Below are 27,157 nucleotides of genomic sequence, written 5' to 3'. Positions count from 1 at the left end.
CTCAGACGCACTTTGCACACTACAATTGAACCGGGCTCTGGCATTCCTCTTGCAACCGGGTCAGGACTGGCCAACTGAGTCAAGCCTGGGCCTGATTCAGAGCACTCACACCTGTTAAACAATTTGAGAAACGTACCCGGGCATGGTCCGGATAGCGTAGTGTGAGCGTACCCTAATTTGTGTGGTTTCTGCAGGTGTGAGTACCTGAGAGGCGTCGTGGCACGTCGCTGATGGTGGGCAGGCCGGTGGCACGGGTGGAGGACAGCGGGGTGGTGGAGTGGATGGAGGGAGACGTCATTTGGCTCAGGTATGGAGGATAGGGCTGCTCATAGGACCAGGGCGGAGAGGATTGAACCTGCCGAGGGTCTGAGAGGAACAGAAATGAGACGACATCAGTAAACTGTCCTTGGAGGTTTGTGTTTTTGCTCTCTTCTTTCAGTTTACAATGGTGAGCTCAGAAATCAAGTGTATCCCAGCACCACATAATAATAATGAGTCTCATGAAACCTGTCAAGAACATGAAGGGCTGTATTATACTGTAAAACACATATTGTACAAACAGTTCCATCACCCATCCATGCATCCATCCCTGTATTTCCCTTTCCATCCATCTATTCATCCATCCATCACTGTATTTGCCTTTCAGTCCATTCATCCATCCATTTATCCATAACTGATTTTGCCTTTCCATTCACTCGTCCATCCATTCGTCCATTATTCATTTATCCATCCATCCATCTATGCTAGTATTTCCCTTTTCATCCATCCATCTATTTAATCATCCATCCATCGCTGTGTTTGCTTTCCAATTATTCATCCATCCATCCATCCATCCATCCATTCAACAATCCATCCATCTTACTATCTATCCATCACTATATTTACCTTTCCATCCATCCATTCATCCATCCATCATTGTATTTGCCTTTCCATCCATCCACCTATCCATCCATCCATTCATCACTGTATTTTTCTTTCCATCCATCCATTCAACAATCCATCCATCTTACCATCTATCCATCACTGTATTTCCCTTTCCATCCATTCATCCATCCATCCATCCATCCATCCATCCTTCCATCCATCCATCCATCCATCCATCCTTCCATCCATCCATTCAACAATCTATCCATCTTACTATCTATCCATCACTATATTTACCTTTCCATCCATCCATTCATCCATCCATCATTGTATTTGCCTCTCCATCCATCCACCTATCCATCCATCCATTCATCACTGTATTTTTCTTTCCATCCATCCATTCAACAATCCATCCATCTTACCATCTATCCATCACTGTATTTCCCTTTCCATCCATCCATCCTTCCATCCATCCATCCATCCATCCTTCCATCCATCCATCCATCACTCCATCCATCCCTTTCCATCCATCCATCCATCCATCCATCCATCCATCCATCATTGTATTTGCCTTTCCATCCATCCACCTATCCATTCATCCATCCATCACTGTATTTTTCTTTCCATCCATCCATCCATCCATCCATCCATCCATCCATCCATCCATCCATCATCAATTATATATTTCATTAATTCTATCTATCTATCTATCTATCTATCTATCTATCTATCTATCTATCTATCTATCTATCTATCTATCTATCTATCTGTCTGTCTGTCTGTCTGTCTGTCTGTCTGTCTGTCTGTCTGTCTGTCTGTCTGTCTGTCTGTCTGTCTGTCTGTCTATATTCATCCATCAAGAAAGAGATAAATTTGAAAATATTTTTATTTAATTTTATTACTAAATTAAATTTAAAATTTTATTTGATTTTTAATTACCATAAGATAATGTCACAATGCAAAAAATAAATAAATAATAATAAATACTAATGGTCCTATAAACAGGCTTCATATCATTCAAGTAAAATATAATGTGTTCATTTTATTTATTTATTTAAAATAAAATACAAAAAGCACAAAATATCAACAAAATAGTTCATATATTTTATATAATAAATAATAAATTCAAACCAATACATACATTTATAATGGATATGGTTCTTGTATATTTAAATTAAAGTATTTATACTGCATGCTTTATTGCCATCTTATTATTTTAATGTTAATTCTGCTTAAATAATATAGATAATAGATGTGATTAAAATCACAAAAAATATATAATGGGAATCACCATTGGGAAAAATATAAAGTGCAGTCAACAATTACAAAAAAAAAGTGCATGCACGAGAAAAGAAGGTTCTGTTTACCTGTCATGAAAGAGCAATGCAATATATATATATTTTTTGACTAGACTATATTTTTGACTTTCTTGTGTATCCCCCCAAAACCCCTCTTGATGCACACAAAGATGGTGACCTTCCTTTTTTTAACAATGTGAAGTGCGAGTCTGAGCAGACTAGTATAAAAGGCTGTGGTATGTAAATAGCTTAATCACATTCAGAGCCAAGAACGGTTTCCTGTTTGTTTTCTACAGTATTCTAGTAAACACAGCGTCCGCTCTGACGGGAGAGAGACTGGAAAGCATCCAAGAGAATGGCAAACATTATGCAAACTCCAAAACCGAGCGCATGCGAGAGACATTAAAAAAACACCCCATGCTCCAATGGACGCCAAAAGTGAAGCAGGAACTAATGAAAATATTTGGACAAATGTAATGGAATTAAAGCAACAGTTCACCCAAAAATGAAAATCTGTCATTATTTACTCACTCTCATGTCTTTCCAAACCCATGAGCTGTTATTTTTTCCATGGAACAAAAACAGGGGAATCTTCATTAGTCATTGCCAAAACCCGGTTCGGACGGCTTGAGATGAGATTTGAGAATGGAGAGGAAGATTTAAATTTGCTTTTATTCCTCATTTTAAAAGTATAGGATTTCTGAAGACTCTCGATGTGTAGCATGAAGATTCATCTAAACATCTTTTGGAAGTCGTGAAGTAAATGAATAAACACTTTTGGGTGAACTGTCCCTTTAAGGTGATGTAATCAGCCAATCCCAAACAAAGATAATGCCTTGTTCCAGTAAAACTAGACAAAAGGATTTGGGAATTGGCATGTCTTTCCGTATCTTCTGTTTAAATCTGATGTTCATTCACTGACATTTCCATTTCTTGCATCATGTAGTCTATACTCACTCGCTTGCTTTTATCTCCAGCTAATCAGGCCTTGAATAAACCTACCTGTTTTTTTGAATACAGATGTTTGTGCAATGCACAAAACATGGTGGCTCAGTAATAAAAGTCACGACGGACGAAGGCTGACAGCCTGAAATAGTTGCGTTAAAGGAACATTCCACATTTTTGGGTGGAAAGTAAACTCTTTTTACAGTACAACTCTCTTTTTATTCAACTAAAACAGTTGAGTTTTAACATATTTGAATCCATTTAGCTGATCTCTGGGTCTGGCGGGGACACACTTTTAGCTTAGCTTAGCACAGATCATTAAATTGGATTAGACCATTGGCATCTCGCTTAAAAATGAGCAATGAGTTTTGACAATTTTTTTTAATTTAAAGCTTGACTCTTCTGCAGTTACATCACGTGTAAACACTGACGGAAAATGAAAAAAATGCTATTTTCTAGGTTGATTTGTCTCGGAAATGGCTTGCAAATTATTATTGAATTCTCAAAAATTTAAACAGTCAAGCTTCCCAGCAGGCACACAACATCATAAGATGTTAAAATTAGGATTTAGGTCATGATGTCAGGTGACCAAAATTCAATGTCTAGCCAGCGTCTAAGGACAACGTTATTTTGACGTCCAATAACAACATCAAATTATGTTGAAATTTGGCTTATTTTAGGTTGTGTCGAAAAGTCATCAAAATCTAACGTCTGATAGATGACAAAGTGGTAACGTCCACACAACTTCAAGAAGTAACATGACTGGACGTTGAAATTTGGTTGATTTTAGATTAATTTTAGGTTGGACTTTGGACATTGACGTAGGCCTGATGTTGGGTTTAGGCATCAAGCCGATTTTCATTTCCGAACAAAATCCAACGTCCACGTGACGTTAGGGTACAACGCCAATATGACATCATGTTGATGTTCTGTGCCTGCAGAGTTTAAACAGGAAAATCACCTAAACTCTTTGGTATTTTTTTTTTTTGTGAAATGCTAACGGTCTAATCCGATTCAATGATCTATGCTAAGCTAAAAGTGCACCACCAGACCTGGAGTTCATCTCAAAGGACTCAAAAGTGGTAAAATCAACAGTTTCACTCTTGAGGAGTTGTAAAAAGAGACTATTTTTATAAGGAAAATAAAAACTGGCTGGTGGTTCATTCGGCTGTGGTGACCCCTGATGAATAAAGGGACTAAGCCGAAGGAAAATGAATGAATTAATAACAAGTTGCTATTTTCTAGATTAATATTGGCTAGCGAAATTATCAGAGTAACTTTTTATGGTGATTGTAAAAAGTTAAGCTTTAAAGTTAAGCTTTAAAATGGTAATAGCAAGCTTTAAAAATAGACTGTTTATACGAAAAATGAAAAATAGCTATTTTCTATGCTGATATGGCTAGGAAATGGCTAGCGAAATTATTGAAGTTACTTTTTTGGGTAACTTAGCCAACACTGGTGACCACCTGCTTGCAGAGGGAGCGTACTGTTATTAGCGTACTGATATTAGCACTGCGTAAAATCACTGAAACCTAGAAAATAACTTTTTATTATCGTCTCAGTACACAATGTAACTACAGAATAGTTATACTGTCAACAGGAAAATTATCGAAACTCTCTTTGGTCATTTTGAGCAAGATGCTAACGGTCTAATCCGATTCAATGAACTATGCTAAGCTAAGCTAAAAGTTCAGATGAACGGATTCAGAAATGGTAATAGTAAGCTTTAAAAATAGACAGTATTTATACGAAAAATGAAAAGTAGCTATTTTCTATGCTGATATGGCTAGGAAATGGTTAGCGAAATTATCGAAATTACTTTTTTGGGTAACTTAGCCAACACTGGTGACCACCTGCTTGCAGAGGGAGCGTACCGTTATTAGCGTACTGATATTAGCACTGCATAAAATCACTGAAACCTAGAAAATAGCAGCTTTTTATTTTCCGTCAGTCTTAGTACGCGATGTAACAACAGAATAGTTATACTGTAAATTATCGAAACTCATTGTTCATTTTTAAGCGAGATGCTTATAGTCTAATCCGATTTAATGAACTATGCTAAGCTAAGCTAAGCTTAGCTTATTAAGTTATACAAATGAGCCTATTTTTAAGAAATGTGTAGTGGGCCTTTAAAGGAAAGGAAAATGCCTGAGCCGGTTTACCTGAGATCTGCGTTTGCCCCTGTGGATTGAAGGAGTTCGGCGTGGCGTTGAGAGACGGCCGGGGACTCTGGGTTTGCACAGCGACTCTCATGGTGGTCTGGCGTAAACGCTCTAATTCGCTCAGGCGCTCGGAGAACAGCGGCGGTTTAGGGGGGTCTTCCAGTTTCTGTCTGTGTCCTAACGAACAATATTAGACAGAGATTGCAATTAACACCCCTCCTGCTTGATTCTAATCACTCAGTATTAAAGGGACAGTTCACGCAAAATAAACAAGGACTCTTTTCACATTTCTGGGTTTTCTGGGTTGTGGAGGTCGTCATAGTTGGTTATACTTTAGAGCGCAGTGAATGGGAGAGTGCAACAATGGTCTTATTTGCAGAAATAATAAAAGAAAACTCCACAATGGTGTTATCAAGGAAATAAAAGAATTGTGCGAGACTGATAATGGCAGCCATAAGAGAAAACAATGTCAAATTTACTGTCCTGCTGAGATGATGCAGTTTTTTATAGCCTATAGTTCAGACACCTTGCATAAGCTGTATTTTTTTGTTTATTTATTTTTTGGATTTTGATGCAAAGATGATAAAATACATATGTTAATACATATACAAACTTAAAAAAAAAATGACTCACATGCACACACTCACGCACATACCAGTACCTGACTATTGTTGATGTTTTTGTTTTTTTGTTTTGTTGCTTTGTATTTGTTATCTGTTGATGTTTTCTTGTATTTGTATGATTTTTGCATATTCTAAAAAAAAAAAAAAAAAATGACAAGGATTTAAGATTATGATGACTGTGAAAAGGGTCCATAATAGACAGAGACTGCAGTTAAAGGATCACTCCACTTTTTTGATTATAAGCTAATTGTACAGCTCCCCTAGAGGTAAACAATTGAGTTTTACCATTTTTTAATCAATTCAACTGATCTCCGGGTCTGGCAGGAGCACTTTTAGCTTAGCTTAGCATAGTTCATTGAATCAGATTAGACCATTAGCATTTTAAATGACAAAAGAGTTTCAAGGAACTCAAGGAATTTTGCTGCTGTACAATGGCTACAGCAGGCGCAGTGATATTATGCAGCACCTGAAAATAGTCTCCAGTTTGGTAACTTTGAACATGAGCAGCATAGGGTCCCTGTGTAAGCAGTTGGTCACATTGAGTATATTATATGGGTAAGGTCAACATTATTAGCTCCTTTAAGCTATATTTTTTGCGCTAGTCTACAGAACAAACCATCGTTATACGATAACGCCTAATTAACCTAACCTGTCTAGTTAACCTAATTAACCTAGTTAGGCCTTTATATGTCCTTTTAAGCTGTAGAGAAGTGTCTTGAAAAATATCTAGTCAAATATTTTGTACTATCATCATGACAAAGATAAAATAAATAAATTAATAAATCAATCATAACAATAAATGAGTTATTAAAACTAATATGATTAGAAATGTGTTGAAAAAATCCTCTCTCCGTTACACAGAAATTGGTGGAAAAAATAAACTGGGGGCCTAATAATTCAGGAGATTTAATAATTCTGACTTTAACTGTAGTTCCTATGTATCAGCATAGAAAATAGCAACTTTTCATTTTCCATCAGTCTTGAACAATGAATCAATAGAAGTGTCATGCTTTAAACAGGAAAGTGATCTAAAATCTTTGGCCATTTTTGAGTGAGATGCTAATGGTCTAATCTGATTCAATGATCTATGCTAAGCTAAGCGAAACGGGCTCCAGCTAGACCTGGTTGGCCAATTTTCTGGTTCATTGCACCTGCTGCCGCCATGGTATGGCAGCAAAGATGCTTAATTATTACAGCATAATTAGAGTATAGTTACTGGCATATTAGAAAATACCAACTTTTCATTTTCCGTCAGTCTTTAATACAAGATGAAACTACAGAAGTGTCAAGCTTTAAACAGGAAAATTATCAAGACTCCTTGGTCATTTTTGAGCATGATGCTTATGGTCTAATCCAGTGGTTCTCAAACTAAGGTACGTGTACCACTAGTGGTACGCAGGCTTCTTTCTAGTGGTACGCGGAAGAATGAAATATGTCATGTACATGCTATACACATTTCAAAGTTTACCAAAAAGGACGTATATTATATGCCATATATGACATACAGCCTATATTTCTGAGGTAATCTGCCACGATTTTTTAACTTTGCAGACTTGTAGCTGCTTTATTGGGCCTACTACGCTACTGTATTTCAATACTACTCATTTTGGTGGTAGTTGGAGAGACAAATTTTTTCTGAGGTGGTACTTGATGAAAAAAGTTTGAGAACCCCTGGTCTAATCCGATTCAACGATCTACTGTATGCTAAGCTAAAAGTGCTCCAGCCAGACCCGGAGATCGGCTGAATGGATTAAAAAAATGGTAAAACTCAACTGTTACCCTCTAAGGGAGTTGTAAAAAGAGCCTGTTTTAAAAAAAAAAAAAAAAAAGGAGAGTGTTTCTTAAATACACCTACTGCTCCATTCTGATCAATCTTCAATCAGTCTTAAAGGGACAGTTCACCCAAAAATATGTTTAACATTCTTGAGAGTCTTAAAAAGGGGTACTTTTTTTTTGCTTTTGCTTTTGCTTTTTTAATGTAGTGAAAAATGGTAATGTAGTATCCTGTATTTTCCATTCGAACAGGAACTTGCACTGCAACTCAGTATGACGTTACAGGGAATGCCCTGAAGCTGAAACGTTTTTTGAGGCCATGTAGTTGTTTTATGTGATGAATAATAACCGATATAACTTGATTATGTCTGTGGAATGATTGGAAGAAAAAAACACAACATGTTTACTGTCATTGTATTTAAAATATACACAAAAATGCAGTATGTAGATTTACGAATTACCCTTACATGGCGTAGTAGTGAATCTCAGTGATTGACAGAACTGTGATTTTTTTTTTTTTTTTAATGATATCTTTGGGTGACATCATTTTCTCACCGTGTTGTTGCAAACCTGTATTGTTTTGTATTGAGAAACTGAAAAGGTGTTATGGAAAATATTTTCTCAATGCTATTTAAATTGGGAAATGCATAAAAACATCATAGCAGTTAAACCTGCTTATGCTCCATATTTCATGTTGGACAAAATTATGTGTTGTATTTATAGTATGCAGTACACAGCACAAAAGCCATGCAGTATTTAGTATTTACCGACTTTTTATGGTGTTGTTAATTTTATTTCATGAAAAAATGTTGATCCATAAAATACAAAATTGATAAATAATGACAAATAACAATGACAAAGTTTTCATAAACACCTTAAAGTGCCATAAAAATAGTCAACCCAGGCTCATTGTCGAAACGTAGCCCAGCGGACGTTTCTGGAGGCCGCGAAATACGTCCCGGGAGGTACATATTTGTGCAGCACCCTTGCTGTTCTTGCACGAAAGGCTGCCGGAGGCCGCTATCGAGCGACCGTCTGTCCGACAGGCTAAATAACTGCCATCCCAGCCCTCGTCCGACTTTGACCGCCTTTTCGGATTTCGCCACATTCTCGCCCCGTCACAAACTCGTTCGCTTTTATTTTCTGGATTCTGTTGATGCGGCCAAATGCGGCCATACGGTATCTCCGGCCACGTAAATCACGAGTAATGTTTTTTTACTAAGCGGAAATTCAAACCGTTTCCCTGATGACGTTTGACTGTTGCCAAATCAGTGAAATAAACGACTGAATTATCAAATAATACCTGCCGTGAGTATAACCGCATTCACCATCGGGAGGCGCTATAATCACTCTTTTATAGAGAATTTTGCTTTTACCATCCAAAATAAATAAAGTTATTCAACATGTGCGTCCGATCGCCCCGCCCCTTCCGCTACGTAAGCAAACCTGCGGTCGTTGAGTGCGTGAAGTGTCCATCATTACACACTTCGTTTTAGCGGCTGAATGAGTGCATCATCCGGGTAATTAAAGTGCACTTATTATTTTGAGAGTTTTCAATGTGAACACACTACTTACACTATTTATACTACAAAATGGCGTAAAATAGTGCATAAGTATGCGATTTGGGACGCAGCTACGGACTCCAGAAACGTCCATGGGGCTACGTTTTCAGAATGAGCTTGGGTTGAAAATAGTTCATGCTGCATATTTCAAATCATTTTAAGTTGTAATTTTGTGTGATAAACTGATGCAAAAAAAGACTCCAACTTATATCTTAAACACACTTGCAAAATTGCACAATATGGTCTTTAAATGCACTTGTATGGTGTTTCTCTGATTTTTCTGTGGTTTTTGGTAAATGAAAAGACAAAAAAATCTTAGTGTAGATTGCCTCAGAGATCATAAAATTACATTAGGGGGATTAATAGGTGACAGATCTGTATTTTTTGAGTGAACTACACTCTTTAAGGAGTAGTCTGCGTAAAAACAAACAATGTTAATGCTGTTGTTTTCAATATATTGAATGCAAATTGGGAATGTAGCTTAAAAACACCCTGAAAGTACTGTAAATTACACACATACAAAGTATTGTTTCAGAACACAGCCAATAGAGATTAAAAGTAAAATTTCCTCTGTGTTTTTAAGGTATTCATGATCATTCCTGGTCAATGTTTATGGAAAAAAACAGTTTGTAAATGTCCTAGAATGTTATTAAGGTGAATAACTGATGGCAGAACTGTAATTTTTGTCTTGAAAGAGAATGAGGATGTATTTTGCTTAGAAAAAAACCCACTATATTTCTTTTTATTTATGCTTTATGTTTTAAGTTTTTGGAAGTTATATGATGTATTTCCGTAATGCAACATGCAAACAAGCCTAAAGCTCCAATAACAAGTATATTTCTAGACCCAAATCTATCAAAACACTTCCAATTAATAACAACTGTCATATGGAGGCTTTTTTTACTGTACTTTGTGGTGTTTTGTTCATTTTTGGCTAATGTTTACTCTCACTTGAAGGAAAAAGAGCCATTTTCAGGTTTGCCAAAACATCATGAAATGACAATAGGGTGAAATTTACATTCTATATTTAAAGTCTTGGTTCTATATTTGAAGCGATATCACAGTTTTGTGTAAGAAACATATGCTAACGCTATTTCAGAGCTCAAATTACAACTTTTTTCATTGCTTTGATTACAATAGTATGGCTTCGTATGTCGTATGGACTATTTTCAGGGTACTTTTATGGTGCTTTTGTTATATCTGGTCAAAGTTTGCATTTATTTTAAGCAGAAGATCAATTTGTGGGTCTCAATATGACATTTGCCAATGACATTTTTTTTGAGTGAAGTAAACTCTTAAAAGGACATTCAAATAATGAACGTTCACTTTAATGTTGGTTTGACAACTGTTTTATGAGAGGAAGTATTAATTAAATGTATGTTCACTCATTATTTTTTAAGTGGAAGTGATATTTGAGATATACAATTGAAGGCAAACTTAAAACTATAATCTGTTTTTTTCCAAAAATTACACTGTAAAAATGTACTGTAAAATTTACAGTAACATACTGGGAATTCTGGCAGTCAGTAAGATTGTAAAATTACGAGCACACTGTAAAATAAATAACTACAACTGTGCTGTATTTCTAAATTAAAATTGTAATTATTAGTTTACAGTGCGCTTGTAAATTTAAAGTCTTACTGAAAGACAAAATTACCGGTAAGTTACTGTAAATTTTACAGTTAATTGTAATTAAATTACAGTGCACTTATAAGTTTTCTCTTATTGGCAACTAAAATTGCTAGTAAGTTACTGTAAATGTTACAGTAAATTGTGATTATTAATTTACAGTGCGCTTGTATATTTGTATTCTTAACCAAAATTGCTAGTAAGTTAATGTAACCTTATAATATACAGTGGTATTGTAAATTTAAAGTCTTACAGCAAGCCAAAATTGCTAGTAAGTTACTGTAAATTGTACAGTAAATTGTAATTATTTATTCACAGTGCACTTGCAAATTGAGCCTTTCTGACAACCAAAATTTCCAGTTATTGTACATTTTACAGTAAATTGCAATTATTTATTTACAGTCTGCTTGTAAATTTGCAGTCTTACTGGTAGCCAAATTGCTAATTTTACAGTACATTTTTAAGTGTAATGTATGACTCAAGAAGAGTCAAAAATATGATATTCCTATATCATAGCACATTTATAAAAATGTTCTAGACAAGTTAAAATATTGCTTTGGTTTTTACACTAAAATTGTAATTATTAGTTTACAGTGCGCTTGTAAATTTAAAGTCCTACTGAAAAACAAAAATGACCACTTACTATAAATTTTACAGGTAATTGTAATTAATTTACAGTGTGCTTGTAAATTTGGCAACCAAAATTCCCAGACTTTACTGTACATTTTACTGTAAAATTTTAATTATTAAATTACAGTCCGCTTGTACATTTACAGTTTACCGGCAGCGGAAATTTGCCAATTACTGTAAATCTAACAGTAAACTATAATTATTTACAGCATGCTTGTAACTTTCGTCTTACTGGCAACTAAAATTGCTATTAAATTACTGTTAAATTAACAGTAAATTGTAATTATTTATTCAGAGTGCTCTTGTAAATTTACAGACTTACTTGCAACCAAAATTGCCAATAAGTTACTGTAAATTGTACAGTAAATTGTAATTACTTATTAACTTATGATTAAATTTGCAAGTACTGTCTATCTGGCAACAAAAATTGGTAGTTATTGTACATTTTAAAGTACATTGTAATTAAACTTACAGCGCACTTGTAAATTTACAGTCTTTTTGGCAAACAAAATTGCCAGTAAGTTGCTGTAAATGTTACAGTAAGTTGTAATAATTTATTTTCAGTGGACTTGTAAATTGCCAGTGCAACCAAGATGCCTGTAAGTTGCTGTAGTTGTTACAGTAAATTGTAATCATTTACAGAGCGCTTGTAAATTCAGTCTTTCTGGAAACCAAATTTGCCAGTTACTGTAAATTTTACAGTACGTTGTAATTATATACTTTCAGTGGGCTTGTAAATTTACAGTCTTATTGATAACCAAAATTGCTAATTTTACAGTACAGTGTGCTGGTAAATTTTGTCTTACTGGCATCCAAAATTTCCAGAAATTACTGTAAATTTTACAGTCTTATTGGCAACCAAAATTGCCTGTAAGTTACTAAAAAAAGGAAAAAAAAATATATATATATTGCTCTGTTTTCCAAAATAATAAGTCAAAATTAAGTGAGTTTGTCTTTAAAAACAAACAAAATAATCTGCCAGTGGGATTAGAAAAAATAATGTTGCTTTCTGTTTAAAATGTGATGCATTTATTTACCCCACAGGAAGATTATTTAACTTGTTTTAAGGAAAAACTGACTTAATTTCAACTTATTATTTCTATCTGTCTAGAAAATACTTCTTGATTTATGAATTTCTAGATATTTGGAATAGAAACAAGGCTAAGTAATGCTAAGTTTTTTCAGTGAAATGACATAAGAGTACACAAGCGATGACAAAAATTCATCTACTTCTGTAAAATGTCCAACCATTAAACCTCATTATTCCCCAAACAAACACAGCAACGCGAATGCTCAGATCAGTATGTGGGTCAGATGCATCAGTAATCTCTCAATCTCTAATCGCACAGATCTCAGTTTTCACAATAGCGAGCAGCACACAAAAGGAGGGGAAGTAAATCGACTTTCTACCTGCCCGCGCATGCTGTCGGTTTTTTTTTTTACACCATGGCGTCGATCCAAAAGAATTCACAGTCAAATTACACAACTGCTTTATTTCCCTATTATTCCTAGCATGCTTGAAACTATGCCTGTGAGTCACGACAAAAGCATGAGCCGACAATGTTTATTCATTCATTTCCCATAAAAGAGGACAGACTCAATCCTCTATCCTGCAATAAAGAGCACGAGTCACGCCACGTCCACTCTCCGAAAAAAACACATCACAAATGAACCACCTTTTCCAGACGTTTTCTGATACGTTTTTATTGCGGCGGTAATGTTGTGTCAATACTTGAGAAGAATATGTGTTAAAGAGGAACTTTTTTTCATCCTTGTCTGTCTAGTCTCGGTTGTTTTGTGCTGAATGGCAGTAAAGTAAATATCACACAGAAGAAAAGAGAAACTCCTGCAAAAAGCTTGGCTGCTCTCCAATGGGTTCGAGCCAGAGTTTCTTTCAATCTCGCAAAACCTGATTGTGCTCTGGAGTTCGGTTGAGCAAACACAGCTCCTCGTTCAGGACCGAATGTCGAGCACTTTGAGTCTTTAATTCCCTTAAAGGGGACCTATTATGCAAAATAACTTTTATAAGGGGTAACCAATGTGTATTGTTTGAATGAACTGTCCTTTCATTATGTTTGGGGCTCTTTTTACCCCATTGACTTCCATAAAGATGACTTTTTTTTTTATTGAAAAGCCTTGGCGCCCTATAATCATGCATTCTTGATTGTTGGTGGCTTTTCCTGTTGGGAAGAGGTACAATTTGTCATTTTTACTGTTGATTATCAGTTGGCAGCATTGACTCTTTAGATAGGCCTGTGCAACAAAAAGGTTCTGTCTTTTATATGGAGTTCTTTGAAGTAGAGATCTGCGCGGGACTAAATTTTGAATCCCGCTCCCGCCCGCACCCGCTAGGTTTTAGCCCGAATGCGACCGCTCCCGCTTATATTAAGAATTTATTGTCCCGCTGCCCGACCCGCCCCGTTTTCTGCCCGCCGCGCCCGATCCAGCTAAAGAGCGGGGGAGAACAAAACCGAAAATCCCCCAGCTATACAGTCCAGACAGCCAAGCTGTCTGTATAAACACACATAGACAAATTTCTCTCTCTCTCGCGCGAGCACTAACACACACACAAGCACCAAGCAGACACACAGGCGTTTGCTGTTATATCAACTCAAAGGCTTGTAATACCATGTATCAAGTATTAATGTAATACCAAAAAGGTTTTATATCAAGGTATATAAATACTGAGTCGCGCCAGCTCCCGGCCGCGGCGCACATTACTCTCGGGCCGATTCCGGCGCGAATGCGGCAGCGTTGGCTCGCTTACGGCCGCCGCATCTGGCCCGATTGATTCAAGCCGGAGTCGGGCAGGGAGTCCACAAGCATCCGGAGTCCGGCAGCCGGAGCCGGGCTGAGTGGTAAGTCTCCGGCAGGCGAGAATCTAGCCGGAACTGGCCCGAGTGTATTTTGCTATCTGGGAAAGCTCTCTCTCTCTCTCTCTCTCTCTCTAATTCACGTGCGCGCACACTAACATACACACACACAAGCACCAAGCACACACACAGGCAAAGCTCGCTCTCGCTCTCGCTCTCTCTCTCTCTCTCATTCGCATAGCAATATCTGCGATATTGCTAGACAGCCCGCTCCCGTCCCAAATTAAACCCGTTACCGACCACTCCCGCGATTTATTCGGAAGTTTATTCCCGCGCCGCAGAAATCTAGTCGGGTCCTGCGGCGCCCGCGGGACAGCCGCGGGAATGCAGACCTCTACTTTGAAGTAAAACAGCAGATTATAGTGTGTGTGCAGAAGTACAGTTACTATGTTTACTATGTTCTGAGAGCTGAGCTGCTTATTTTGATTTTCTCAAACATATCAATGTAACTGGCAAAAGTCTCTCTTACACTCTTATAAAGTGCTGTAACTGATGATCAACAATAAAAATGACACGTTTTACCTCTTCCCAACAGGAAAAACCACCAACAATCAAAAATGCATGATTATATGGTGTCGAGGCTTTGCAATCAACAAATGTGATTATAATGGAAGTCAATAGGGTAAAAACAGCCCCCAACAAAATGAAAGGGTTATCAATTTGCAGAGTGTATTGTTGGGTTTTTGAAAAATGTTAAAGTATTTTCCCTAAATATGTGTCAAAATAAGATTTGTCACTAAATATTTTTCCATTTTCGATCCCTTCATCAATCCCTTCATCAATCAATCAATCAATCAATCAATCAATTAGTCAGTCGATCAAGCAATTAAATAGTCAGTGGATCAATCAGTCAGTCAGTCCATCCATTCATGTAGTCCAGTCCATCCATCCAAATTATGTAGTCCATTCCATCCATCCATCCGTTCATTCATGTAGTTCATACTATCCCTCCATCCCATCTGTCAATCCAGTTTATCTATCCAATTTATTTAGTCCATTCCATCACCTCCAATCAATCCATTTATCAGTCCATCCCATCCATCTCAGTCAGTTCACAATGTTCATTCATTTATTCATCTCTTCATCCAATCTGTCCATCCATCCATCCATCCAATCATCTATACACCCAACCGTCCATCCGTCTATCCATCCATGCATCCGTCAATCCATCTGTCAATCCTTCCATCGATCCATTCATCTAATCGACCATCCACCCAACCATCCATCCATCTACCCATCTATCCGTCAATCCATCTGTCCATCCATCCATCCATCCACCCAACTGTCCATACATCCGTCCATCAATTCATCCATCCATCCATTCATCCATCCATCCATCCGTCCATCCACCCAACTGTCCATCCATACATCCATACATCCATCCATCCGTCCGTCCGTCCATTTATCCATCCAACCATCCACCAATCTGTCCATTCATTCATCCATCCAACGGTCCATCCACCCATCCATCCATCCATCTACCCAACCATCTGTTCATCCATCCATCTACCCAACCATCCGTCTGTCCATTCATCCATCCATCCGTCCATCTGCCCATCCATTTATCCATCCAACCGTTCACCAATCCGTCCATTCATTCATCCATCCAACGGTCCACCCATCCATCCATCCATCCAACCATCTGTTCATCCATCCATCTACCCAACCATCCGTCTGTCCATTCATCCATCCATCCATCCGTCCATCTGCCCATCCATTTATCCATCCAACCGTTCACCAATCTGTCCATTCATTCATCCATCCAACGGTCCATCCATCCATCCACCCAACCATCTGTTCATCCATCCATCTACCCAACCATCCGTCTGTCCATTCATCCATCCATCCATCCATCCGTCTGTCCGTCAATTGTACAATTCAGAAATAACACATTTACAATGTGTAAAGTGTACATCAACAAGCCGTAATTATTAATGTACAGTCCACAAATATACAATACACTCTCACAATTCTTTTTCACAGCATTGCAAGTTTCTAAGTTTCTAACATTGGAGATACAGTCACATTTATCAAAAAAAAAAGTCAGATTTGTGAAAAATATGCAGGTAAATATTATTTTTATTCTGTGGTGGGAACAAACACTAACATAAATTAAAGTAATGTGCTAAAGAAATGCCAATATAAAACAACATAACATAAACTCTTTTGCTCAGGTAAAACAACTGATCTTATTAATATTTATTTTTGAGATGGAAAATATTCATGATGTAACGTGTGATCACAAACTCTGGCTCATAGAAAACTCTGGAGGGGAATCGTACAGTTTCCAGTCATAATGTTTCCACTTTTAGCAGACATTTCTATCCTGAACAACTTACAGAAAGTGTCTCTCTCTTTTTTCTTTTACAGTTACATGACTTTAGTTTATGACTAACACTGGAGAAAAAAAATTTCTTATCTTTTATTTTATATTTGGATGAAAAATATTTGAAATCATTATGAGATTTTTGACTTTTTATTACAGACTTTTAACTGACAGTTTGGTAATAATTCATGCACACCATCATTTAGATTTGTCACATTTACCATTCACTTTTATCCTGAGTAAATCTCATCCATATCATTGTCATTCGTGTCTATGAACACGTTCTGGAGAGGACAAAGCAAATGACTATAGGATTTAAAGTTCTGAGACGAACTTTCCAGGGATGTGGATGATTCAGCTGAAAGGAGAGGAAAATCCCCAACGCTCATGTCCTGTGAGACATGCAGAGTGCTCTTATGTTTACGCCAGCGCCAAAAACATCTCTCAACAGTACAGCTCAAATATTCAAATGGACACCACTCCAATAAAGTGAAAAGATCCTGTTACGGCAAAGAAATCCACAATATTAGATTTAAAGCCGAGGAACAAAACTTTGCCTTGGTGAAGAAAAAAGAAAGTAGCCTGCTAGTCTCTTCAGGACAGAAAAAACTTGCCTGGCATTACTCGGTTTTTGTGTTTGGAGGAGTTTCAGAAGAGCTTATTAAACTATACTACATCATGTACTATTATATTAGAAAAATCCCTATTAAGGCTGCGTTGATAAGAAATACAGCAATAATCAAAATTGAAAGTAACTCTTTTTTTATTTTAATATATTTTGAAATGCGATTTAGGGCGACGCAGTGGCGGAGTGGGTAGCACTTTCGCCCCACAGCAATAAGGTCCGGGTGCTCCGGTTTTCCCCACAGACATGCGATACAGGTGAATTGGGTAGGCTAAATTGTCCGTAGTGTGTGTGTGGGTGAATGTGTGTGTGTGGATGTTTCCCAGAGATGGGTTGCGGCTGGAAGGGCATCCGCTGCGTAAAAACTTGCTGGATAAGTTGGCGGTTCATTCCGCTGTGGCGACCCCAGATAAATAAAGGGACTAAGCCGACAAGAAAATGAATGAATGAATGAATGAATAAAATGCGATTTAGGGTGGCACAGTGGCTCAGTGGTTAGCACTGTCACCTCACAGCAAAAAGGTTGCTGGTTTGAGTCCCGGCTGGGCCAGTTGGCATTTCTGTGTGGAGTTTGCATGTTTTCCCAATGTTGGCATGGGTTTCCTCCGGGTGCTCCAGTTTCCCCCACTGTCCAAACACATGCGCAATAGGTGAATTGAATAAACTAATTTGGTCGTAGTGTATAAGTGTGTGTGTGCGAATGTGAGTGTATGGGTGTTTCCCAGTACTAGGTTGTTGCCTACTTTATTTAAAAAAGTGAGTAAACTATTTTTAAGTGAATAAACTGTGTGGGGCGGCGTGGTGGCCCAGTGGTAAGCTTTGTTGCCTCACAGCAAGAAGGTTGCTGGTTCGAGTCCCGACTCCCACAGTCCAAAGACATGTGCTATAGGGGAATTGGATGAACTAAATTGGACAGTTTGTGTGTGAATGAGTGTGTATGGGTGTTTCCCTGTACTGGGTTGTGGCTGGAAGGACAGCGTCTGTGTAAAACATATGCTGGAATAGTTGGTGGTTCATTCCACTGTGTTGAGACCTCTGCAATTAAAAAGTGAATGAATGAACTACACTCTCAGGACACTTTATTAGGTAGTACCGGGTTGGACCCCCTTTTGCCTTCAGAACTGCCTTAAACCTTCATGGCATCGATTCAACAAGATACCGGAAATATTCCTCAGTGATTTTGCTCCATATTGACATGATAGCATCAAGCAGTTGCTGCAGATTCGTCGGCTGCACATGCATGATGAGAATCTTCCAGTCCACCACATCCCAAAGGTGCTCTAATGGATTGAGATCTGGTGACTGTGGAGGCCATTTGAGTACAGTGAACTCATTGTCATGTTCAAGAAACCAGTCTGAGATGATTCACGCTTTATGACATGGTGCATTATCCTGCTGGAAGTAGCCATCAGTAGATGGGTACACTGAGGTCATAAAGGGATGGACATGGTCAGCAACAATACTCAGGTAGGCTGTGGCGTTGACACAATGCTCAATTGATACTAATGGGCCCAAAGTGTGCCAAGAAAATATCCCCCACACCATTACACCCCCAACACCAGCTTAAACAAAAAATACAAGGCAGGATGGATCCATGCTGTTGACGCCAAATTCTGACCCTACCATCCAAATGTCGCCACGGAAATGGAAACTCATCAGACCAGGCGACGTTTCTCCAATCTTCTGTTGTCCAATTTTGGTGAGCATGTGCTAATTGTAGCCTCAGTTTCCTGTTCTTAGCTGTCAGGAGTGGCACCCGGTGTGGTCTTCTGCTGCTGTAGCCCATCCTCCTCAAGGTTAGACGTGTTGTATGTTCAGAGATGCTCTTCTGCAGACCTCAGTTGTAACGAGTGCTTATTTGAGGAACTGTTGCCTTTCTATCAGCTGGAACCAGTCTGGCCATTCTCCTCTGACCTCTGGCATCAACAAGGCATTTGCGCCCACAGAACTGCCGCTCACTGGATATTTTCTCTTTTTCTGACTATTCTCTGTAAACCCTAGAGATAGTTGTGTGTGAAAATCTCTGTAGATCAGATTGTGGAAACTAATACTCCTCCCACTTGCCAAATTTAAAAGAATCTTTTTTTATTGTATTAACGTTGGCAAAATCAAATCTATCATTTATAAACACAAGTATTAATTTATCTGAAGACTGGAGCAATGACGCTGCTAAAACATCTTTAAAACCACAGGAATGAATTAATAAATGAAATGATAGACTACTTTTGAACAGGGTTTTTTATAATGCAATAACATTTCACAACTTTACAATGTAGGGCAACGCGGTGGCGCAGTAGGTAGTGCTGTCGCCTCACAGCAAAAAGGACACTGGGTTTGAGCCTCGGTTGGGTCAGTTGACATTTCTGTGTGGAGTTTGTATGTTCTCTCTGCGTTTCCGAGGGTTTCCTCCGGGTGCTCCGGTTTCCCCTACAAGTCCAATGACATGGGGTAAGGGTGAATTGGGTAGGGTAAATTTTCTATAGTGTATGCAGGCCCGGATTGGCTAATCGGGAGGACCGGGAGAATTCCCGGTGGGGAGGTCCGTTTTTTGACCGCGAGGGCCGGTGTCCCTAGCTTCTTGCACTCTCAGCAGTCACACTTTTTTTTTTTCATTTTTTAATTTATTTGACCATAGTCTTACTCTTTTTATTTATTATTTTGCCGCAGCTCCGCGCTTTTTATTTATTTTCTCGCAGCCCCGTGAGCAAAATGCAGCCCGCAGGTTAATGATGACGTAACTATTATTCGTCCTCAAACAGCGGCACCTTAGTGAATATAAGAATTTGAATAATTAATATTATTGAATATTAAACCTGCTCAATGAAAATCAGATGATTCACTACATTAATAAATCTGACATAAATTGATCAGTAATCTAGGAAGGGGAGAAAAAGATTAAGGGTGCTTTCACACCAGTGAATCGATTCAGTTGTTCCGAAACAGAGATTACAATTGTTACATTGTTGCTCTTTGCTCTTGGAGCGGTTCGCTTTCACACTGCAAAGTTTCTAATCGGACCAAAAGAGCTAAAACAAGTCACGTGTGAGTAAACTCTCCTCACTTTGGTCAGGGTGTCAGGGTTTATTTTGCAGCGTCCCGCTCAGCTGTCAGGAGAGGTGGTGGTTTGGTGGTGTTTGACAGGGTGCGCGCGATGTGTCTGAGGAGAGATGCGGTGGGGAGGGGTGAGAAGGGTGCGCGACGATGCCTATTTAAGGACCGGGAGGGAGACGCGAGATTACCGGGAGATCATCACTCGTTTGCGGGCATCCGGAGACTCGCAAAACTTCCCGCCATAATCATTATTCTCTCGGATCGCTTTCTCACTGTAATCGAACCGCTCCAGGGTTCGTTTCAATCGAGCCGAGACCACCTCGTTCAAGCGATCTCGGAGCGATTACTTTGGCGGGAAACAGAGCGCGATTGCCCTGTTCACATATGCCAAATGAACCGCGCTAACTGGGCAATCGAGACACGTTCCGAAACAAAAGTGTAGGTGTGAAAGCACCCTAAGTCGTCAATAGACATATTTCTTACAATAGCGCCATTGTGGTTCAGTGGTCAGCACGTTGCGTTTCAACACTGCAGGACCCGAGTTCAATCCTTACCTATCTAATTTATTTATTTTTATTTTTATTGTTAAGACATATAATACTGTTTGGGTTGTTGAACATTTCAACTTATAAGGCAGCTGTTTTCTTGAAAAATACGTGATTGTGTCATTTTAAACTGAATTCGAAATGACGTTATTTTAATATAGTCAGTCGTAAACTGAGGTGGGCTGGTCTAAGGCTTGAAACTCCAGGGCTGAAAAGGAGTCCCACTCCGGCCCTGAGTGTATGTGTGTGAATGAGAATGTATGGGTGTTTCCCAGTGATGGGTTGCAGCTAGATGGGCATCCTCTGAGTAAAAGGTTCATTCCGCTGTGGCAACCCCAGATTAATAACGAGACTAAACCGAAAAGAAAATGAATGTATGAATGAATTTTCTAATATGTACTGTATTCTTGATTAAATAAATGCAGCTTGGTGAGCAGGATAAGCTTATTTTAAAACATTTAAAAATCGCACTGACTCCAAACTTTTGACCGATAGTATATATATATATTTATATTACAGCACAATATCAGCAATGATGAAATAAAATCCATGTTTTTGTGGTCATGATCATATAATTTTTTTCATTAAATCATCAACTATGAAAAAAAATTCTTCATATTTTTGTGGAAACTGATACTCCTCCTTCCTCCCCAAATTTAAAAGAACATTTTTATTGTTGCAATATAATAAATGGCTAAATGAAATGTATCATTTATAAACACAAGTATTAATTTCCCCCAAAGCAGTCCTGATACTCAATGTTATCTTTAAACCCTCCAAAGAAAAGCTGTTTTCTGTGTGTATCCTTGCCTAATGACGGTAAATAATCCGGGGTGTATAAACACAGCCCGTCCTCATATCTGGGCAAAACCTCCGCCTGCATGTTAAATTGCCATCTGATAGTGCCGTGACCCGCAATAACACCCCGCGCTCTTTAAACACCAGCACGCTTTCAACATCAAATATCAGCCGGAGCCGTCAGAAGCGCATCAATCACGCGCAGGAATAAAACGCATGGAGGAAGAAAGGGAAAACATACATCCGTCTAGATTTCGTTTCTTTAATTGCCGTGCCGCGACTCTCTCTGAAGAGTCAAACAATGGATTATTTCACATGGCAGCTCCTAGCGAAATTAGCGAAGGGAGGTTTTTAAGGACAGGACGAGGCCGAACGCCCTGCTTTAGAAGTTAAAGGAAAAAGAGGGGAGAGAAATGGAGAAAGCTGACGGCAGCCAAGCAGAACTGGAGCGCTGCCAGTCGCTTGTGTGGTCCGTGTGTTTCAGGCTTCAGGAAGTGAACTACGCCAGGAAAAGGGGGCACACATGCTACTAGAGCTTTATAAATCGATGGGACGACTGCAACAATCAGACACCACACAACTGTACAGCTCCAACAAGCAAAACGCTTATTTCTCGGCTGATTTTTTTGTTGGTTTGGGGGGTGAGTTGTTGGCAGATTGACAAGACTTTGGTGTAATTGGGAGTAGAAATGAAGTCAGAATTGTTAGCCCCCCTATATATATAGTTTTCCTTTATTTTTTGTTGATTATTTTCAACACATTTCGAATCATAATAGTTTTAGTGACTCATTTCTAATAACTAATTTATTTTATGCTATGATGACAGCACATAATATTTGACTAGATATTTTTCAGCTTAGTGACATTTAAAGGCTTAACTAGGTTAGGGTAAGTTAGGGCAATGGATCTCAAAGTGGGGGTCGGGACCCCCCGAGGGGTCGCGGGACAATGAAGGGTGGTCGCCTGGTGATTTCCAAAAATCTAATTATTTTTATTAAACCATAAGAATTACCATATTTTATCCATAACCTACTGAAGAGAAAAAAGTAGTCGTTTATACCATATATAGTTACTATAGTAGCTTATAGTTACTACTTCTATTGGATTGCAACCCCTGGGGTAATTACATTGTATTAAAGACACAGCAATAGCGTCAGATGCAGCAGATTTCATAACACCTGGTTAAACTTTGTGGCCCATTTACAGCTCTCATACATTAAAAAAATTAAAAGAAGAACTTGGGTCCATTGGTGTGTGTGTGCCATTGCATGCAAGGTTTCTGTATTTATAACCACCTCAGAGGATATTGGGGGTCGCGAGGCATTGTCATTTTGGGGGTCGCGGCCTGAATAGTTTGGGAACCCCTGAGTTAGGGTAATTAGATAAGCAAAAATAAATATTGTTTAGGGGGGCTAATAATATTGACCACAGCTTTTATTCTAGCCAAAATAAAAGAAACAAAAATTTCTCCAGAAGAAATAAATATTATAGGAAATACTGTGAAAAATGAAATGAGAATCAGCACCCTAAGTTTGAGGCCATGATGCTCCAGCGGAAAAAAGATGGTTTGCCATCTCCAGGTTTGAGGAAAGTCCACAGGTGAAGGAGTTTAAGTATCTTGGGATTTTGTTTAGCCAGTCAGCCAATGTATCTTGGGATTTTGTTCACGAGTGAGGGAGGGATGGAACGTGAGATGACAGGCGGATTTGTGCAGCGGCAGCAGTAATGCGGTCAAACTATAAGTCCATTGTGGTGAAAAAGGAGTTGAGGGGAAAGGCAAAGCTCTATATTTACCGGTCAATCTACGTTCCTACTCTCACCTATGGTCATGAGCTTTGGGTCATGACCGAAAGGACAAGATCTCAGATACAAGCGGCTGAAATGAGTTTCCTTCGCAAGGTGGCAGGGCGCACCCTTATAGACGGGGTGAGGAGCTCTGTCACCCGGGAGGAGCTCGGAGTAGAGCCGCTGCTCCTCCACATTGAGAAAATTAAGCTGAGGTGGCTCTTGCATCGTTTTCGGATGCCTCCTGGACGCCTATCTAGGGAGGTGTTCCAGGGATGTCCCTCCAGGAAGAGGTCTTGGTGAAAACCCAGGACACGCTGGAGGGACTCTCTAGGCTGGCCTGGGAACGCCTCGGGATCCCCCCGGAGGAGCTGGAGGAAGTGTGTGGGGAGAGGGAAGTCTGGGGTTCTCTCCTAAGACTGCTACCCCTGCGACCCAGCCCCGGAAAAGCGTTAGAGAATGAATGAATGAATGTGGGAAAATTGCTTGCTCTGTTAAACATCATTTGGGAAATATTGGAAAAAGAAGAGAAAAAAAAATTCACAGAAGGGGCGAATAATTTTGATTTCAGCTGTGTATAAAAATCTATTTGTTCTCACTTTGATCTAAAAATCTAAAAGTCTTACTTTGACTTTTTGTCTTGTTTCTGGTCAAAATATCTAAAATATGTTAAATTAAGAGGCATTTCCTAGACTTAGAAAATAGTGAGACAGAAAAATACTACTACTAATATTAATTATATAACTATAGGGTTTGCTTGTTTTGTTTTGGCACTTCTAAAATGTGGCTAATTTAAAATTTTAATGGGACAAGTAAAAAAAAATCCATTGACAATTACCAAAAAAAAACATATATCTGAAATTTAATTTATAATAGTCTTATAAAGGTCTTTAAAAAGTCTTAAATTAATATATGGTATGGTAAAAGTAACCTACCCTAGACTGATTACTACTCATATGTGATGTGTTGTTGACGAAAGCCAACAAAAACAGTCACACACTTTTCTAAATCTGCCTCAAAGTAGGAGCTGGTCTTACTGCTTTGTTTTCGGTGGCCTGTGCTACTTTTTGTGTTCGTATTACCTGTCTGGACAAGCATTTCTGAGCGTTCAAAGGCACAGAAACATCACAGCCTCACCACTAATACTCATTTCAGCATCGAGCAATTAGAGCAAACCACAACGTAAACAGTCTGACTTCAGCAGCAGATTTCATGCGCTATAGACTGCAGCTGTTATGCAAACAGTACAGTAAAACGTGTGGCGGCAAAACTCTGAACAACTCAGATTTATTCAGTCAGTGTGTTAAAGCTTTCAGAGGCCGACACATTCAACAACAGACCACTAGCAACACTCAGTCATTTTATTCATGTCATGCTTAAAAAATGTAAAAATGTTACAGTGAAAAATGTGATTCATTCAGGAATATGGATTAACATGATTTGTGTTCAAATAAATAGTAAAATAGGTTTGTTTTTATTTGTTCACAGCATTTACAAAACAGGTTATTTAAACAACATAAATGATAAAAATATATTAAATATTGATTTTTTTTAATTGTTTTGAAAAATATATTTGAACAATGAAAATAATTATATTCATTTATTTATTATTTTTTAAAACTACATTTAACTTATGTAATAAATAATAAAAATAATTAATAATAATAATAATAAAATATATATGTATAGTAAAGAAGATTAAATAAATTTTGTATTATTTTGTATACAAAATAGACTTTTTTGTCTAATTTAATTTGAAGCAATAAAATAACTACACAAAAACTCTCTATTTTTATGTATATGTATGTATGTATGTATGTATGTATATATATATATATATATATATAAAATAAAAAAATAGATATATATACACACATACGTATATGTATATACACACACACACACACACACACACACACACACAGTTAAAGTCAGAATTATTAGCCCCCTTTATTTTTTCCCCATACAATATGTGAGCAGTTGTACACGAGTAGCAGTGCGATATGGCTGTATACTGTACACTTCTACGAGTGTGATATTGTGTTTATACAACAGTTCGTCGGCATAATCTTGTTTATGAAAAATAACATTTTAAAATTAAATGAAAGCAGAGTCTTAAAAGCCCTTTTGTATTAGTAACTACTTTCTTCTGCCATTTTATCACATTTGCAGCTGACTTCAGAACAGCAGAAACCGTTGCTACTTCACAAATGTCCCTTTTGTGCAGGGGTTTCCAAACTTTTCAGCCTGCGACCCCCAAAATAACAATGCCAGTGACTCTCGACCCCCAAAATAACAATGCCAGTGACTCGCGACCCCCAAAATAACAATGCCTGTGACTGGCGACCCCCAAAATAACAATGCCAGTGACTTGCGACCCCCAAAATAACAATGCCTGTGACTCGCGACCCCCAAAATAACAATGCCTGTGACTGGTGACCCTGGAAATAACAATGCCAGTGACTCGCGACCCCCAAAATAACAATGCCAGTGACTCGCGACCCCCAAAATAACAATGCCAGTGACTCGCGACCCCCAAAAAAACAATGCCAGGGACTCGCGACCCCCAAAATAACAATGCCAGTGACTCGCAACCCCCAAAAAAACAATGCCAGTGACTCGCAACCCCCAAAAAAACAATGCCAGGGACTCGCGACCCCCAAAAAAACAATGCCAGGGACTCGCGACCCCCAAAATAACAATGCCAGTGACTCGCAACCCCCAAAAAAACAATGCCAGTGACTCGCGACCCCCAAAATAACAATGCCAGTGACTTGCAACCCCCAAAATAACAATGCCAGTGACTGGTGACCCTGGAAATAACAATGCCAGTGACTCGCGACCCCCAAAATAACAATGCCTGTGACTGGTGACCCTGGAAATAACAATGCCAGTGACTCGCGACCCCCAAAATAACAATGCCAGTAACTCGCGACCCCCAAAATAACAATGCCTGTGACTGGTGACCCTGGAAATAACAATGCCAGTGACTCGCGACCCCCAAAATAACAATGCCAGTGACTCGCGACCCCCAAAAAAACAATGCCAGGGACTCGCGACCCCCAAAATAACAATGCCAGTGACTCGCAACCCTCAAAATAACAATGCCAGTGACTCGCGACCCCCAAAATAACAATGCCTGTGACTGGTGACCCTGGAAATAACAATGCCAGTGACTCGCGACCCCCAAAATAACAATGCCAGTGACTCGCAACCCCCAAAAAAACAATGCCAGTGACTCGCGACCCCCAAAATAACAATGCCAGTGACTCGCGACCCCCAAAATAACAATGCCAGTGACTCGCGACCCCCAAAATAACAATGCCAGTGACTCGCGACCCCCAAAAAACAATGCCAGTGACTCGCGACCCCCAAAATAACAATGCCAGTGACTCGCGACCCCCAAAAAAACAATGCCAGTGACTCGCGACCCCCAAAATAACAATGCCAGTGACTCGCGACCCCCAAAATAACAATGCCAGTGACTCGCGACCCCCAAAATAACAATGCCAGTGACTCGCGACCCCCAAAATAACAATGCCAGTGACTCGCGACCCCCAAAATAACAATGCCAGTGACTCGCGACCCCCAAAAAAACAATGCCAGTGACTCGCGACCCCCAAAATAACAATGCCAGTGACTCGCGACCCCCAAAATAACAATGCCAG

At 38.8% G+C, this 27,157-nt stretch overlaps 2 protein-coding genes and 3 long non-coding RNA genes across 8 annotated transcripts in view; 3 read left to right on the top strand and 2 right to left on the bottom strand.

The window, feature by feature from the left end:
* Window positions 1-4,743, top strand: part of LOC141378507 (uncharacterized) — an 80,323-nt gene extending 75,580 nt beyond the window's left edge. Inside the window, exons 3-4 of the long non-coding RNA XR_015512993.1 lie at window positions 195-412; window positions 2,459-4,743. This is a non-coding gene — a long non-coding RNA (uncharacterized LOC141378507). The remainder of the gene's footprint in view (window positions 1-194; window positions 413-2,458) is intronic.
* The window catches only part of cdc5l (CDC5 cell division cycle 5-like (S. pombe)), a 452,249-nt gene that overhangs the window by 20,782 nt on the left and 404,310 nt on the right, over window positions 1-27,157 (bottom strand). The window lies entirely within an intron of this gene.
* Window positions 1-27,157, top strand: part of LOC141378508 (uncharacterized) — an 842,893-nt gene that overhangs the window by 491,243 nt on the left and 324,493 nt on the right. The gene's annotated exons all lie outside the window — the stretch shown is intronic.
* runx2a (RUNX family transcription factor 2a) overlaps window positions 1-27,157 on the bottom strand; it is a 169,301-nt gene that overhangs the window by 33,402 nt on the left and 108,742 nt on the right. For 2 of the 3 annotated variants that reach the window (XM_087288828.1, NM_212858.2), the window contains 2 exon segments: window positions 5,270-5,446; window positions 205-366 (listed from right to left, as the gene is read on the bottom strand). In XM_087288828.1, coding sequence (XP_087144954.1) covers window positions 205-366; window positions 5,270-5,446 — 339 coding nt within the window. 3 annotated transcript variants of the gene reach the window in all.
* Window positions 16,729-24,008, top strand: LOC147833001 (uncharacterized). Its single transcript, XR_015513014.1, has 4 exons — window positions 16,729-20,859; window positions 21,072-21,164; window positions 21,221-23,366; window positions 23,428-24,008. It is a non-coding gene; the product is annotated as an uncharacterized LOC147833001 (long non-coding RNA).

This window comes from Danio rerio, chromosome 17, assembly GCF_052040795.2.
Source record: "Danio rerio strain M-AB ecotype USA chromosome 17, GRCz13ab, whole genome shotgun sequence".
Taxonomy (NCBI): Eukaryota; Metazoa; Chordata; class Actinopteri; order Cypriniformes; family Danionidae; genus Danio; species Danio rerio.
Note: the sequence above shows the minus strand (reverse complement) of the source record. Positions and strands in the feature narration are given on the sequence as shown.